This window comes from Wasmannia auropunctata, unplaced genomic scaffold, assembly GCF_000956235.1.
Source record: "Wasmannia auropunctata unplaced genomic scaffold, wasmannia.A_1.0 LD336000.1, whole genome shotgun sequence".
Lineage (NCBI taxonomy): Eukaryota > Metazoa > Arthropoda > Insecta > Hymenoptera > Formicidae > Wasmannia > Wasmannia auropunctata.
Window position 1 is genome coordinate 2,420,290 of NW_012026890.1, and position 17,032 is coordinate 2,437,321.

The following is a 17,032-nucleotide window of genomic DNA, read 5'->3' on the forward strand; positions in this document are numbered from 1 at the left end:
ACCGGATTGTTGGTATGATTCGCCGAGGTGGATGCAGCGGTAGGACGATGGTCATATTCTTCCGGATAGTCGTCCCGATATGTTCGAGCGGCGGGTCCCTGACCGTTCCTTTCGTCGAGGGTGTCTCGATGGAAGTCCCTGAAATCTCGGAGATCGCGCAAGTCCCGAAAACCATTGTGGTAACCCTCTTGGTAGTCGCGGCTCACGTGGTCCCGGTCCCCACGAAGCTGCCTCGACATCGCCGTTGGCTCTTCCTCCTCTGAGTCGAGCAGCTGCTCGACTCCGCCACCTCCAGCACCACCTCCGCGTCGGGCGGGATGACGCCGGAGGTCACACCATCTTACCTCCTCCTCCGCCCTACCTCCAGCCCCTATTTCGCCCCGGGACTTTCGCCGAGCCGTGCTTGTTGCCTTCACGACCGATGTGCCTCTGACCTCCTGCTCCCTCGGCCCGCCGGGGGGCTCCTCCACATCACAATCAAAGGTTATCTTTTTTTGAGTTCGTACGACCTGATCCGTATTTAGCACTATCTAGTTTTTCCTCGCCCGTGGTGCGCTTGTGATTCGCGATTTTGCGAGTTATACGTATCTCCGTATTTTAATGTTGTCACCACGTGAAACGTGGTGATGCCTGTGTTGTCAACTGATTTTGGCGATGTAGGATGTGTGGTAGAGTTGATAAAATCACTATCTGCAAACTAACAAGAATAACAAAATTTTATGTAGCTTTAATAAGGCCTTTAGACACTTTAATCCTTTACGTTCAAATTGCTATATGATTTATCACAGACTGTCTAACAAGAGCATATTTGAATGGATATTTGTTTGGAAACTATTATATTGGGAACTCTCAAATCAAAAATACTTTTCTCTTACAACACTGTTATAGAAAATCTGGAAAATTTTTTGAAATATTTAATAAAAGTATTTTAAATCATCTACATGCTTACAACTTTATATTTTGTAGCATATAATAAAAAATTGTCTTATATGAAAAATACATCAATATATATCAAAAAAAGAACATGGACATATGCAAATATCAATGACTAAGGTAATATTTTATGTTTTTCGATAAAGTTTCCTTTTGGGCACAAACTGTTATCGATTAATATTGGTATACTCTTATCAACAGTGATTGTTAAACATTCAGCAAAAGTGTACATTTGAGGTTACTTCTTAAAATAAGGCTTGATATCCGTATTTACTGATATATTTGAATTATAAAATGTAATTTTGATAATGCAATAGAAGAAATGATAAAAATTTATAAATAAATTATTTTAATATTTGCTATCGGAAATAATTTTGATGAAAACATTTAAGATTGAGTTTGTCAGTAGGACGATTCAAAACATCAAAGTCGCTTTGTATCCAATAGATAGAAGAAAATGGCATCAAATTGGCGTCAGAAATATATCAGACTAGCGCGATCACAACTAGCCAGCGTAAATCTGATCGAGAACGTTTGGATATGTATGTATTGAGCAAAAACTTCGTAAAAATAAGTAAAACGAATATGGAGTTCAATATTCAATAGTTAAAGATTCGTTTAATATAGACATCAAGAATACAGTATTAATTTAATAGAATAATAATTTAATTTAATGTGCCTAACGGATGGTAATTATTGATAACAGAAGCGGCTGAACAATTTATTAATATGATAAAATATCGTAATACTAATTACGTGTCCATGTGTTAATTTACTGTTCCCTCTTTAATCAGTTTCTTATAGAAACTGTAGTATGCATGTAATGAAAAGATCAAGATAAAATCTGCCATTTATGTACCAAAGATAGCCACGCGTCACCTCAATTAAATATGAACATAACTTTTTGTTTTACTTAAACAGTTTTGAAATTATACCGATTATGCTCGTGTTAGACAGAAATAGATATAGTACATATTTCTGAATTGTAAAGCATTAAGTCGATTAAGCAAGTAAATATGAATAACTGATGCCGTTTGCAATCATTAGAATATGTTGTTCTTTTGCGTTTATTTGCTAGTCCGATTTTAAATAGCACGAAACGTTAAAATATTGTATCACTGATAAATTTATGTGACGAACTGAGAAAACTACCTTAAATGCAATTTCGATATTTTAAGAGTTAGATATGTAAACGCATGCAATTATAATTAGACATTGTTTTTCTCACATTTTTTAAATGATAGTGCAAATTGCATGTATCTGCATTGTTGATGACAATGCAGATTGTGCAATGGTCACACTATTGATCATTATTTCCGAGACAATTGAATATGTCAATGTATAATTATTTACGACGTAATTGCATAATGCAGTAGAATAAAACGTGCTTATCATTTTGTTTTTTAAATGAATATATGTTTAGCCAATGGAATTGATTTTTTTTCGAGTGCGCCGAACGTGAATTTGCAGAAAAAAATGGAATTAGTTTTAATAACACTTTTTAATAAATAAATTATAAAAATAATGTTCTTTCATTCAAGAATTTTTCTCATTTAGAATAAATATGATAAATAAATTTATATTCCAAATAAAGTATAATTTAGTAATTTTCATATAATAATGTATATATGATTATGCAAGTCATTTGTAATATCATAATTTAGTCAATCTTTTATTTCTCTTGCAAATACGTAATTTTATTGCAAATATATAGTTTTACTTAACATTTTATAATCCGAAACACTACATATTTAAACAGTGTCCTATTTCTAATTATAGCTTTGTCGAGAAATTATTCATTGTTCGTGGCTCTTATTAACAGAAATTATTTAGTTTCATTTCGTCATTGTTGTTTAAACAAGCAGAAAATTGATGGTATTCCATTAATTTAGCTACAAATTATTCAATTATTTAAATAGGACTACAACACATAAATAATACTTTAACGCGCTTGATGGAGTGTTCCCTCGATTGTTCGCGATTAGTGGCACGTGCGTCGAATCTGCATTATCGCTAACAATTGGTAATATATTGAATTCTATATTCCGCAATGATCTGTCTCCAATGTTATTTGTATATACACTCATAAAAAATCGCCCGATACTGTGGCATTTTATAATTCTCGTTTATAATAAATTCAATTTTATTGTTATTACATAGCATGTCATATGACGTAGATAATTTTGTCGAATCGAAAAATATTATTCACGAGCGCGACACGTGCTCTCTTCGTCGTATCGTGTCACAGTGTACTCTTTGTACGATAGTCTTCGATAGTTTACCTCCCTTTCTTCTGTGCCCGGTCTATTTACTTGCGAAACTCTGTTTACCTCGCGATTCGATTTCCGTGTGGTATAACAACAATGGAAACATCACCCACGACGCCTCGAATTTATTCAAGCGAAACGATCATTCGTAATAAGAGTGCATTTATTATCTCGTTAATTATCTTATTGTGCGGTTAAACGAAATTTATACGTACGAAGTATCGGCGAAGGCGATATTAATTGTTACATCCGAGAGACGTAAAACGTCCCGGTAATTGTGTAAATGCAATTTTACGAGGAGCTCTAAAAGTCGAGGAAAATTGCAATTACCGATCGAAAAAAAATGACGTTTTACTGAGCCGTTAACGCGGAAGGTGCATTCTTTCCGTGCAGCGATAGTTTCTCGGGTGCATATTAAAGTAGACGTTCTCATAAAGTTCTCCGTATTCAGCGGCATTATCATCATGACGACCGTTACAACGATAACGAGATCGACCTAACGCCGTCAAATTATTTGTTCGTTAATTAATGGCGTCATCATGAGAAGGCGTTGTCTCTAGACTGTCGTTATGTGTGAATGATTGATTTCTCTTTGCCAAGGTCAGATACGTAATTCGCCGAATACACGATAAGACAATAATAATTTTACCGATCGTTACGTCGTCAATAATCAAATTGGACACGCTTCTTTCTTATAAATATTTATGATTTGTAAACAAAGAAGGAAAAAAGTATGGATATGTATATTCAAATTATCTCGAATTGTCCTGAAGAAAATTTACGAAATTTAAATAAAAATTTATAAGCACGGACAAACAATTTTGACAATTATTTTTGAAAAATGGTACATATTATTATAGAAATCTTCTCGATATATATATAAGATGAATGCTCTTAAAATATAAAATTATTGGAGAAAAATGAGCTAAAATAGGCTACCGATACGCTATTAATCAATTTGCGTAAGAGTATACGTGGCCAAGAGGAGAATCCGATGCGTAAGATCCTGTCATGGTTCATAGAATAGAGAAGGTGGTGACGGTGCTCGCTTAAGGTGGGGTGAGGTAAAGTTAGGTCACGCCGCAGACCGCGAATGTAGGGCTGTAGGTCGCGCCCGGTCGCAGCTCAGCTGGGCTGCGACCCGAAGAAGGGGTTGCAGCTTGCCTGTGATCAGACGAGTGCGGCGCGCTACTTCCGTCCACTCTCCACTGCGTGCACCGGGGAAATCATCGCGCTCATGTGTGCCAGTGAAAAGCGCCGGCAAATGGTCAGACGGGGTTGCGCGATCGCGGCACGACGGTCTACGATACGCGTATGTCAGCGTCGTGGTCGCTTATTTCTACGGGGATCTGGACCAATTCCACGATGTGATGACCGCTAAATTTCGGAGGTCGTTGCGACCTTGCGCGCCACTCTTCCCTCACCGGTATTTTCAAACGAATCGTCCCCGAGTATAATTTTAGCTTTCCCGTAACGTTTCTTTTTGTGTTTTTGAAACTTACGGGACTCTTTCGGCGAACGTGAATGTCCCTCGACGTTTCCCTAAAGTAGATCGGAGCAGACCACACGGAGTTGTCACTTTCGCACGCAGATGTTGCCTCGACGTGAACGCGATCGGAACTTAAACGGGAGACTCTCGCGCGCGAACGAGGGTTTCACCGGTTCACCGCGGACGCGACACGCGAGCAGTCGGAAAATTTTTCGCGCGGAACGTTCGAGTAGCAGTCCACTACGTCGAAACAACAGTCCGCTCTTAACGCAACTCGCACCACCTCGATTACCCTCGGTAGACTACGGCCCCTATCGTCTTGGCTCGGCTCGCACACCATGACGTCACGCGGCAGACGAAAACCCCGGCGGTCTGGGTATCGATCGCGTGCGCTGGCGCAGCCGAGGCTTCGCGCCGCGACACTGGATAATCGGAGGTAGACACGGGACACGTGGCTGCGACTCCGAAAGATGACAGTTTCGGATTTGAAGCTCGCACGGACGATATTCGACTGTAAAAATTGCTGAAACCCCAGTCTGTGATAATGGCATCCTCGTATCTTTCGTTTGACCGGTGTTTGTAGACATAATATACAAAGTGCTCAAGTTAAATAGCCTTTTACATTAGCGATACTTTAAATCTTTTATCTCATAACGGTGAGTCCACCCAACGATATTTTACGTAAGTATGAATATCGTTGAGTAAACTTATTGATATTGAGACATACAGTTTCATTCGCTGACGTTTCACTGGACTGGCGCAATTATTGCGGCCTTTAAGATATATAAATATAAGATATATAATAATTGCAGGAACGACATAACAAAAATATATTGGAGTTAATTCATAATTTGAATTATTTGAAGATGCGGAATAATAATTCCGCCATTGTTCGTCACACAATTGGCGGTAGACAGTTGGAGAGCTTTTCATTCTTAAAATATCCACATATTGTCATGTATACCTGTCGATATTCCAATACTTGATTATTCAAATATGAAATTCGATTTATCGCAGTGTCGACTAACGGTATTACGTCGCGGCAGGATGATTTTTCATTAATCTGTTAGCTCTTTATTCTTGCTGGATTTAAAGGGCTTTAGAAAAAAATTGCAATGAATAATAATTATAATTGGCCGATGAATAATAGTGACGTCAAGCAGAAGCAATATTAACTCCGAATGACATTTCGCTAAACAGTGCATTCTTGAGAAATGCTTGAGAATTATTTTCGCGAGAAAATTGAAACTAAGAAGAGAATTAATTAATTTTCAATTAGATTAATGTATATACTCGTTATCGTTGCTTCCGGCAACTCTATTCAGAAAACAGATATTGGATACGTGACTCCGTTTTCCCTGAAGCTATCGCGCTACCTGTCAATTCGACATTTCTTCGTTCTAAAGCCCTCATTCTAAAACTCACGTTATCGCGTCTCTCTCGCGGCGCTTTATATAAACTGTGCACGCTATTCTGATTATTTCAAAAATAAAATAAAGAGGAGATTGCATACTCGATATAAATTTAATATTTCTAAAAAAAGCTGCAGTGTTATGAAGAGGAGAATTATAAAGGGCAATAATGACTGCAATGCGTTCAACAGAAAAAGTATAGTTTTGCTGTTAGTAAACGCTTAATGATTTTTTAATATGATTTTTTGATATGATTTATACACTCACAATTAAATCTAGTGAGGAACTAAAGATAAGAATCAATTATATTAAAGAATCACTAAGCGTTTAACAAGCTGTTCTTTTTATCGAATGGAATGATAGAAGAAGATATAGCTTGTAAAAGAAAATCTAGGCGGTATTATCGAAGGACGATTTGAATGAAGATAAGGCCATTCGCAGACGAATGCCCGATGCGATGGCTAAATGTGGAATAGAATGCTTATCATTCGGATAATTATTTATGTATTTGTTGTATTTATTAGGACCGCGACAGATCGTTATACATATACGCAACGAATTGATTTTGTGTGTTAAGTATGCCTTCACGTTATACATATATGTATACCTCAAGAAGTCGCTCGCGAGACTTAGCGGAGCAAATATTTAGAGACGAAAGGTGAACGTTTTACCTCTTCTCGATTTAACATCACATAAACTTTATCATTAATTATTCCAATACCACATTTCTATTATATTATTTCTGCAAGAAAATGTTAAAATATGTATTTCAATTTTACATTAAAATTGTACAAATACGGTATATTCTTATATTTCATATCTTTAATTTTTCTATCTTGTGATTATTACATTTTTCAAACAATCACGTTGCTTTCAAACGACAATAAAGCATAATTTTCAAATTAAATTAATTTCGGTGTAAATCACTTTTGTTTATTAAAATTTTATTGCAGAATATCAGAATACCAATAGATAATTTTAAAACGATATTATTATCGCAATCATATTAATTACGTCGTTTATTAAAAAATCAATTGTTACAAATATTCTTTTCATACTCGCGACAAGAAAAAGGTGTTTGTGAAAACGTTAAAAATTCCCTCAAATACCTCTGTTAATTTGCAAAAAGCCAACGAATAAATATCACTCGCGCAATTAAAATATAGTACACTTGTCACAATCGTGTCACCATTATGACATAATAACAGAAGAATCGTGAGATTTTATGATGCAGTCAGCTGTACCGCAAATTCCGCAATGCAATCCGTGTAATAGAAATGAAAAGAGAAAGGCAAATTTATATAAATTATAAAAATATTATTAATTTCAATGAAAAAAAAGAGATAAGAAAACGATGAATGAATTAAAAATATTTGAACATTTTTAATAATTTTATTATGCATAAGTAACAGAATCATTCCTTAGGAAGATTCTGATGCTAATTGACGTACAATAGAAAAAAATCAATTCTGCTCGAAAAAGGATTGCAACATTCGTTAGAGCAACGTCAGGCTTATACCTTTTGCAAATTCTGCAATTGTGCGAAATTGCAAATACCGACATCTACCGGAGGGAAAAGGAAGTAATTGAAATAGAAGGAGTTGAAAATGAAATAAGTGCACTTTTCCGTACATCGGGGCGCGCAACTTTCCTCTGTACAATCTCTTACCGTTACCTTCAGCGATAACGCCGATATCTGAGAATGTCCCTGGTTAGTCACCACCTCTTGGTAAACTTGCAGTCGCGAATTGCGTTCCGGGTGTGTCTTCAACGCGGAATATCGATCGCATGATATCGTTAAGGGTAGCAGAGAGAACTGAAGCTTAGTGTGCTGTTGGCGTTACCTGTCTAGAACAATGTCAATGGTAAAACGTTCGAGAGACACAAAAAAAATTACTTCCACATGATTGATTGGAATTCGCGAATACCTTTTGCAGATCAAAAATATTTTGCATGATTCATAAAAACTACGCTTTTAGGTATTACAAACAGAAAACTGAGGGTGGAAGAAGGTATCGAATATGAATTAGCTTTAATTAAAAATCCATAATAATAGAAAAGATAAATACATGTAGCGACTGACTGTATATGTATGCACATGTTTGTACATATACATGTATATACATAAGAACTAAAAAGATAATTGCATTATGCACGTACGACCAGCTTTAGGCTCATATTGACTTGAATTGAATTTCTGCGATTAATCTAGCAAGTTCTTTTCGTTTAATATTTTGATAAGTATGGTGGTAAATATATATTCCTTAACACGTTAATTGCTTAGCAAATTTTGTGTCTTGTCATTTTTTGTCATTTTATCTCATGGATGATATACTCTTACGGTAAGAATACATTCTGTAAAAAGTTGGGCTAGTTACTTGTGGTCAATTTCGGTAGTTAATTGCTATAAATTCTAACATAATAGACTCATAATCAGTGATAGGTAAAAATTCTGTTAGTAGAAATATAAGCGTAAAAAATATAGTTTAAAATTCGAACTTCAGAATTTTTCTTTTTTTCAGAAAATATTCTTCAGTTATCAAAAATATTGTCCAAAAATATCTAACGTGATTGAAAACTAATTTTTTACGGTTATATTTCTACTAATGGAATTTTTAACTGTCATTGATTGTGAGTCTATTGTGTTAAAACTATAAGTAATTGACTACCGAAATTACTTTACAATTGTAGGTGGTCAATTTCGATAGTTAATTGTGGTTGTAACGGTATATTTTAACAGTTGTGTGTATAAGGTTAATAACATGTAAGATGCAAATATAGTAAAAAATATAGGAAACGTGAAACAACGAAATCATGACGAAACACGATCTGTATACATATACATATATGCAAAACCAGAATATTATATATAGAAAAAAAAAAATATGGAATAGGTATTCAGTTCGGTGTTATGCTGCCAAACGGAGAACACTGCTCTTTTCTATCCTATTGTATTTTATTCAAATTGTACTTTTTATATAAAATGTGTAAATTGAGCTTAAAAGGTGAATGTGACTTGTTTAAAGAAAAATTTAAAGAAAATCTTTTTTTTATATTAAAATTTAATACAACTTCTTTTATTCTGAAAAATTTCTTTTATCAATCATTTTAGAATTGTACTTTTTAATTTCTTTTAAATAAAATTTTAAGATTCTATTATGAAGAGAACGGAACTTATAATATATTGAAATTCATTTTCTCTAATCTTTTCAAATATGAAAAAAATGTTTGCTTTTCTACGTATCCTTAATAATCAAACATTTTTGCTAGTTGTAAAACGATTTTTTTATCTTTTGCTAAGAAAAATGAGGAACTTGTAAATTAAACATTTACCTATTTTTATTATTTTATTGATATTTATTGATAATTAGAAAATTATACATTTTTTTCTTTAAATCGCTGATTTCTCATCTTAAAACTCAAAATAACTTTAAAATCAGACGTGAAGCCATCTGACGAACACTGTTTTTTGTGACCAAAACTTTATAAGAAACATCTACTCTGGAGTTACTTGATGACAATTTTTTTTATTGGCCTATGTAATTAATTAGGATTGTGTTTAATGAAACGTGATATACGTGCATACATAATATCGCTATTCAGATTAATATCGTTCTAAATTTTGATAAAAATTCTTAGAAGTTATATTACTGTACGACTGAAATGAAAGAAAAAACGCCGCAAAGAAATCGTGGCGAATGATACATCTGTCTGCAATGTATGAATCTGTCTTAAGAACGTGATTGCTAATTCTGAGAAAATATTCCCGTTGCGCGTATCGATTACTTTCTATTCCGAAACTTTGACATTAAAGGTGTCTTTAGAAGTTACGTATTTTCGTCATCTCGAATCTAGCACAGAAATATCTGAGTAAGCACTATAATATCCATATCTTCCTGATCCGCGCTTTAGTAGCTCCAGGAATAAAGACAGATTCGTGCTGCCATTAAAAATTTATAGAAGTAACAACGTTAAATCTAGGAATCAATTTAGTTAATCGTATATACGGAGAGAAATATTGGAGAAATATTATAGCTGTAATACAATATTTTTATTATCTAATTTTTGTTTGAAATCGCGTAATTCTATTTTCTCTAGTTATTTACTATTTTCTCGTCGTAATTGAATAAAACTATTTTGTTTATGATAGTGTGCATCAAGATTCTATTTTTCTCCAGATATTTTTTTTGTTCCATATAATATAAATTATATGTTAGCATTGTTATGCATTATTAATAAATATCAGTTTTTCTAATTTTAATAATGATTTAAAAAAAACTGTAATTTTTTACCTCGAAAACGCGTGATCTTGGCACGGAAGATTTATCAGAAAACGTGATAAATCGAAAGAATTATCATGGAAAAATAGAAACATCGTGCATCACGAGAGCGGCAGTTTCCGCGACGCACGAGGATGTTTGCTTCAAAAATGATTTTTGCGCTAAAATCTTGCAACCGGAAGACGTAAAATATGCTCGCGCGTCGCCTCAACGATCACATCCTTACGCCGTAAAGTGGCAATGTTCTGAATCTCTACCTCCTCTCTCGCATCCTCGAGTCCTCCTGGTGGGGGGATATCTACTATATCTACTGGTAGGAATCCCGACTGGTGGGGATGATTCGACTAGTGGGGATCATATGAGAGCACAGAAGTGTACCGAGGGGTGATGAGGAGGTGGGCATGAGCAGTAGAGGGAACGGAGCAGCCGCCGAAAGCGTAAAGAGAGCCATAATTCGCCGGGCCGCCCCGCAATCAGGTTCGTGCTTTACAATCCGCCTTACTCGTGACATTCGTCGTCGAATGAAAAAAAGGACGGTAGTGTGCACGTTTTTACTTAAATGTTACTCGTCTCCGCGGTTGGACCGTTCCGTTAGTTTTCTCGCTCTACGTGTAACTGCGCGACGAGAGAGCGACGTACGCGTGTTTAGAGCGATTCATTGATCTTCACACGCGTAGCATCGCGCGCGGGCTACGCGGTTCATATGTCGCGCTTCTGAGGGGACGAGTCGAGTGTCGCCGCGCACGACAGAGAGAGAGAGAGAGAGAGAGAGAGAGAGAGAGAGATAAACTTCGGAAGTAGTGGTGCTGAGCGGAGGCGCGCAACGAGGAGGAAAATGAAAAGAAACGCAGTGCCTCATTGACAGCTTCGCACCAAAGTCATTCTACCTGTCAGCCGGTTGTCTGTCAAATTGTTTTCTTCGTTACACACGATTCGCTAGATTTCCATCTTTTGCTCCAATCGATTTCCACATGACGCTCGTACCAGGACGGAGGGACTCTCCTTTCATTATTATTTCCAACACCTAGTGCGACTGGATACCAGAAAAAAGTACGAACTGCAGAGATACCAAAGATACTGGAACGAAGGTAATCATCAACTACGCTAATTTTACAAACTCGTGCGCGGCAGATCGAAGGGAAAAATGTGCAAATTGCAAAATTATATATATTTAGTGTCGCTTTTTTCTTTTCTTTTCTTATAATTTCTGATTTTTTTGATTGATATTAAATGTGCGCTTCTGTCAGTTGGCGTTTCTTGATTTCTTTTCTCGTGAGGTTGGCATTTCTTGTTTCTTCCGAGGTTAGCGTCTCTTGTAAGAGACATTGCAGTTATTACTCCGTTTTTCCAGCGTCAAAATTTGTGTAGCGTCGTAGCTTTCCCCGGCTCGTCATCGTCGTCGTCACGTAAATATGAGATCCGCCTACACACACTTATAAACGTACAATAAACACGCACAAACATCATACACACACACACACACACACACACACACACACACACACACACACACACACACACACACATACACATATATATGTATACACGTGTCTTACAAAAGACACTTGCGTGCTTGGAGAACAGTACGATGCGCGCTCGTGCACGTGCACGTCGGTGCACAGACACAGAGCCACGATTATGTACACGGTTCTGATTATTAACGAGTTATTACTGCGATACTAATTAAGTTTAATCGCAAGGCCGCCCGTTCGTTAAAGTTAATTGCACGATCGACCACGGCCCACGCCATTAATTGCGCCGTCCTGCTCGTTGTTCGACGTGCGCGCTTTTATAGTTGAGCTTACGTGTTTTGCGATGGTGAACGGTGAACTCGGTGCGAAGTGATACGATTCCTTATTTATTCACCGCGATTCTCGTTCTCATTTAGCGAGGTTCTCGCGGACGAGGGACATGCCATGCGGATAGAGCGTACAATGATTTTATTTAAACCTGCGGTGTCGGTTTTGGATGATTCACGCGCTCAGCAAATGTTCAAGTAAACATTTATCCGTTTGGCAATCTGTCAATGCGCGGTCAAGGGTTTCCGTAAGTTTATTTTCGTCAGATATCGCAAATTAACGATTGTTTTTGCCGAGTTATGTATTGCATTGGCATATTAAACTGGCGTTAGACCAAGTATGTCACACATTTGAACATCGAATTTTATGAATTTATTATATCTTTCTGCAATTTTTTAATCTGAATTGTTTGAATTTGCCGGTGTTAGTGGAAAATCATGAGGCATGTACGATTTCTATTTAATTCGAATCAAATTCCTGTATAAAATCCAGGATAAAATTTGCGAGAGTTTATTTTGCGACATAGGTACTTTTCTTTCCTTCTCCATCACATGTAATGGATTTACCAATATAAGGACGAGATAAAACATAGCACTTTGCTTATCTTGTTACTTAATATTCAAAGTAATTGATCATTAAAGACATTTGCAACATTATTTAATGCTGGAAAGTAATTGCCGGTGGCTTTAGTTGCGAAATTCTCGTCTTTCGCAAAGTTATATTGCCGTAAACGCACTAGTGTCCAGACGGATTTTCCACTTTCGTAAGATTTCGGCTTACATTACTTCAATATATGCGATCATGTTACATTATTTTCGATAATCGTTATTAAGAAGATTATTATAAAGGTGAAACGCGTTAGCGAATTCGCAACACGGCGTTTTATACATTTCTTTAATTATGCCGAAAGCAATACACATCGGACATTCTACGAAGAGCTTAATTTAAGAAAATTCTGCGATCTTATCAGAAGATGTTGAAGAAATATCTGATCTTAATCGAGTAATCGATTAATGAAAAATGACGCATATGCAATTTCGTGTTTTTTCCGAGACAAACACAAACATTATTGCAATTTTGATAGTATATATCTGTGTAATTTGATGATCAGTGATGTGATAAATCGTGTATTGAACATTGACAATATAGCTACATCTGTTGCAAACTTTTTCGACTTGTCATCATAATTTTACATTACTGCTGTCGTTCGTCCGATTGATTTTTATGCGCCGAATAATCATCCTGTTTACCAAACGCAATGTTGCAATTTCCTGCAGTGATTTCCTGGTTTCATGACTTTTATCCACGGTTGTCTTTGACATTCAGTATCTATCTTTTCACATCGGTTATTTATTTACTTATTTCGAAGACATACTTACTTTGCTAACATCTCTACGGTTGCATCGTACTAAACTTAACTTTTCTTCAAATAAGAATAATTTTAAATTCTTTTATTACGAAATATTAATGTAAATATATATAAATTTAATTGTTATTGCAATATTGCATTATTTTGAAATGTTCTGAACAAATGTCAAAAATATTTAATAACTCTGAATGCACTGCCGTTGAATAATATAATCGCTTAATAAAATGACCAAAAATAATAAATTAACAATATTATCTTGATGTCAAAACGCTCTTTAAATTAATTACTCTCGAAATATTATAATTTTGGATTTCTTACTTAAATAAGTTAAAAAAGCTGTAAGTTTTTCCTTTTTAACACGAATATGAATATAAACTATATTAATAACAGATATTAAAAGGAAAAAATTGGAATTACGAAATAAAACACAATAATCAGGAATCTTCTTACATGAATTTTCTTACTTTTTATGAGGATATATTATTAACGCGAGCGAAGTTTCTGTGATATTTTCGGTATATTATTTTGAAGATGTACGTTTCGTATAATTTGTCATACATTGTGCAATTTTGCATGTATTACTGGTATTATAAAAAAATTTGTTGCTATGCTGAAACGTTTCTTAAATGATGTGCTCTTTACATATACCAACTCCAAATTTATTGCGCAGCAATGAAGTTGAGAAAATGATGTAAACATTAGTCGCGGACTAATGTTTACGGATCAATGTCTGATGGAAGTATTAATTCGCCGTATACTGTATTGTGTTTGATATTGATAGTTATACGTATTAGAATAAACTTTTCAAAAAGTTATATTCTATTCTGCAAAAGTAATATAAGTCTGTTACTTTGAATCGCACAAGTGAAAGATATATATATTAGAGCAATTCAATAACGGCAGTCGCAATGCTGCATTACTTTGCATAGTTCCACGGAAAAATATCGAAAGCTAGAATGTTATTTATGCTGTATAGCACGACCTTTCAAAATACCTAACCGTCTCTTATGTCTCTTACTGCTTATTCGTTGCCCAGCCTTTAAGAAATACAAATGTAAGAGCATGTCAAAATTGAGATTCAAGTTTGAAGCACTACAATTTTTATATTTTACACTTTTTTAGTACATTTTATACGAATTTATTATCGCTTCTACTAGATTATAAAGTTTTTAGTTATTCTTAGCAAAATACTTCTGTCGTGCAAATTTTAGAAATGTGATTAAAGAAATTACTTAAATATTTCAATAGAATATATATAAATGCATTTTCTATAATAAAATGTTATCTTTACACTTAAATTATATATTTTATTTTTAACAATAAAAGTGTTTACAATAAACTTATTTATTATTTATTATTTCAAATTAAATTGAACGTAAAGAAACAAAACAAAATAAAAATCTTAACGCAAATGTGATAGATGTTTATACACTTGTTTATTATAAATAAATTGTATATCGTATATTTATCTGTATATATAAATAATAATATATTCAATGGTATTAAAATCATTATATTATTTTTGCAAAAATATCTAATATTAACTAAAATCATTGGAATATATATTACCATGTCATAAATAAATATATTGATCATATTTACTTTTGGGATTTTTATACTGTTTGTTTGTACGTTTAAATATTGAATAATAATTCGTGACATTGATATTGAAATATTTTATTTTCCACACAAAATTAATTGTCGTTAGTTTTTTACTTCTCAAGTTTGCGAAGCTGCAACAAAACTGTTTAGTAATTAACGTTCGCATTTGTTAATTGGTTCTTTGTTTTGCGATAATATTGGTTGCTATTAATAATTACTGCAATTACTGACACGAGTTTCTTTGCTCTCGCATTCATACCAGACAACTACGGCGTATGAAATCATAGAATGGAACTTTTCAGACGTCGTGCACGCGGTTGCGATATAGTAAGCACGCATATTCGTCGTATTGCGTGCGACGCGTGTGATCAATAAATCGGCCTTTGCAGCACGAACACGACGATAGTCGCACACGTACATGTACACACATACAACACTCGCGTAGAAACCTAAACCGGAGACCCTTACATTATCTCGTGATGCGTCATGTACTTATTTCCGATATCTTGATTTTTATTACAAAAGATGTAGCCGAATTTTTTTTAGAAAGTTTTCGAAAAGCTAACAAATAATTTTCAGTAATAATAATTAGCAGTAGCACACTGTTATTAAAGATTAATATAACAATTGCAATGCATACCACATATTTGTCAAAATAACGGTAATTATGCGGACGCCACTCAATTTATGCTACGCAAAAATAATTATCATTGATAACACGGGAATTTGTTAGATCTGCTGAACTAAATGAGAGAACTGAACTTAAAAGAGCGTACATTAGAGAAAAATATAATTATTTCAAATGTAAACGCACATTTCTTAGGCAATCACAGGAGAATCAATAGAAGGAATAAAATAGTGTTTCGAATTTTATTTAAAATCTTATTCACTCTCATTTATCCGCTGTCATTTCACGTAATTAATTACTTGCTTTTCTGTGTCGGCTTGTCAGTCAAAATATACTAGAATTTCGCATCAAAATGACAGTTGTTATCAATCACGTATTTAACGGGTATACGGATGATCGATTTGGCATTCGAAAATTTTGAGAATTTATGGATGACTATTTCGCGCGCGTAATCCCTGTGGGCACACGTGGCATTTTAATTGATACATAAGCAGCCTTTTACGGTATGCTCGGCGAATACGATTTCCACATTCAATTTACGAGAATTGCATTGCGACATTTACATTTCAGAATACGCGTTTCCGTACATCGACGAACAGCTGCAGTTCAGCTGTATCGCTATTATTACTCGCGATAATAATAGTAGACTATACTCGCTCCATACGCAAATTGCGTGCGCAAACAAAACAAGGTTTTCTAGAACTGGGCTGTTCCCCTTTTTGCAACTCGCATTATAGCGCGTTCGTTATACGCGGCCTGTCAAATTTTTCGTTACTCACGCCAACGACGTTACTCCCATTCATGCATCAGAATACGATCGTGCATTCACGCAGTGGGATATGATAATTCTTTTACTATTGTCACTCGCGATATTGCCGAAAAAGAATTCCACGTACAATATTCACGATAATTCCGCTCGAGCCTGATACATTATTCAATCTCGATAATTCGATGCGAATTGTAATGACACATTGTTGCTATTTTCAACCATTTGCGTAACAATTACGCCATTCTTTACACGTGCAGTTGGGTCAATTGCAAGGGTCAATTTTAAAACCTTATACATTCTTCTAGCTTATATATCGATAGTAACGTTCGCAGCTATACTTGGTATATAAATTCGTATACTGAATAGCTGTACTACAATGCAGGAAATGCGCGGCGCTCCGATAATACGCGAAACCGGTCGCGCGAGTTACGCGGATTTATAAATACGACACCACTCGGCAAATGTGCGCGCGCGGTCCTATCTC

General features: G+C 35.1%; 2 protein-coding genes across 6 annotated transcripts in view; one reads left to right on the forward strand and one right to left on the reverse strand.

Moving 5' to 3' along the window:
* The window catches only part of LOC105453343, a 38,791-nt gene extending 34,002 nt beyond the window's left edge, over positions 1-4,789 (reverse strand). For both annotated transcript variants that reach the window (XM_011695195.1, XM_011695194.1), the window contains exons 1-2: positions 4,703-4,789; positions 3-697 (exon numbers count right to left, since the gene is read on the reverse strand). In XM_011695195.1, coding sequence (XP_011693497.1) covers positions 3-239 — 237 coding nt within the window. In that variant the 5' untranslated portion in view covers positions 240-697; positions 4,703-4,789. The remainder of the gene's footprint in view (positions 1-2; positions 698-4,702) is intronic.
* Positions 4,790-10,766: 5,977 nt separating this feature from the next.
* LOC105453346 (protein abrupt) overlaps positions 10,767-17,032 on the forward strand; it is an 81,853-nt gene continuing 75,587 nt past the window's right edge. For 3 of the 4 annotated variants that reach the window (XM_011695205.1, XM_011695209.1, XM_011695208.1), the window contains exon 1: positions 10,767-11,469. The gene's annotated coding sequence lies outside the window, so the exon portion shown is untranslated. The remainder of the gene's footprint in view (positions 11,470-17,032) is intronic. The other variant, XM_011695206.1, reaches the window with a different exon arrangement.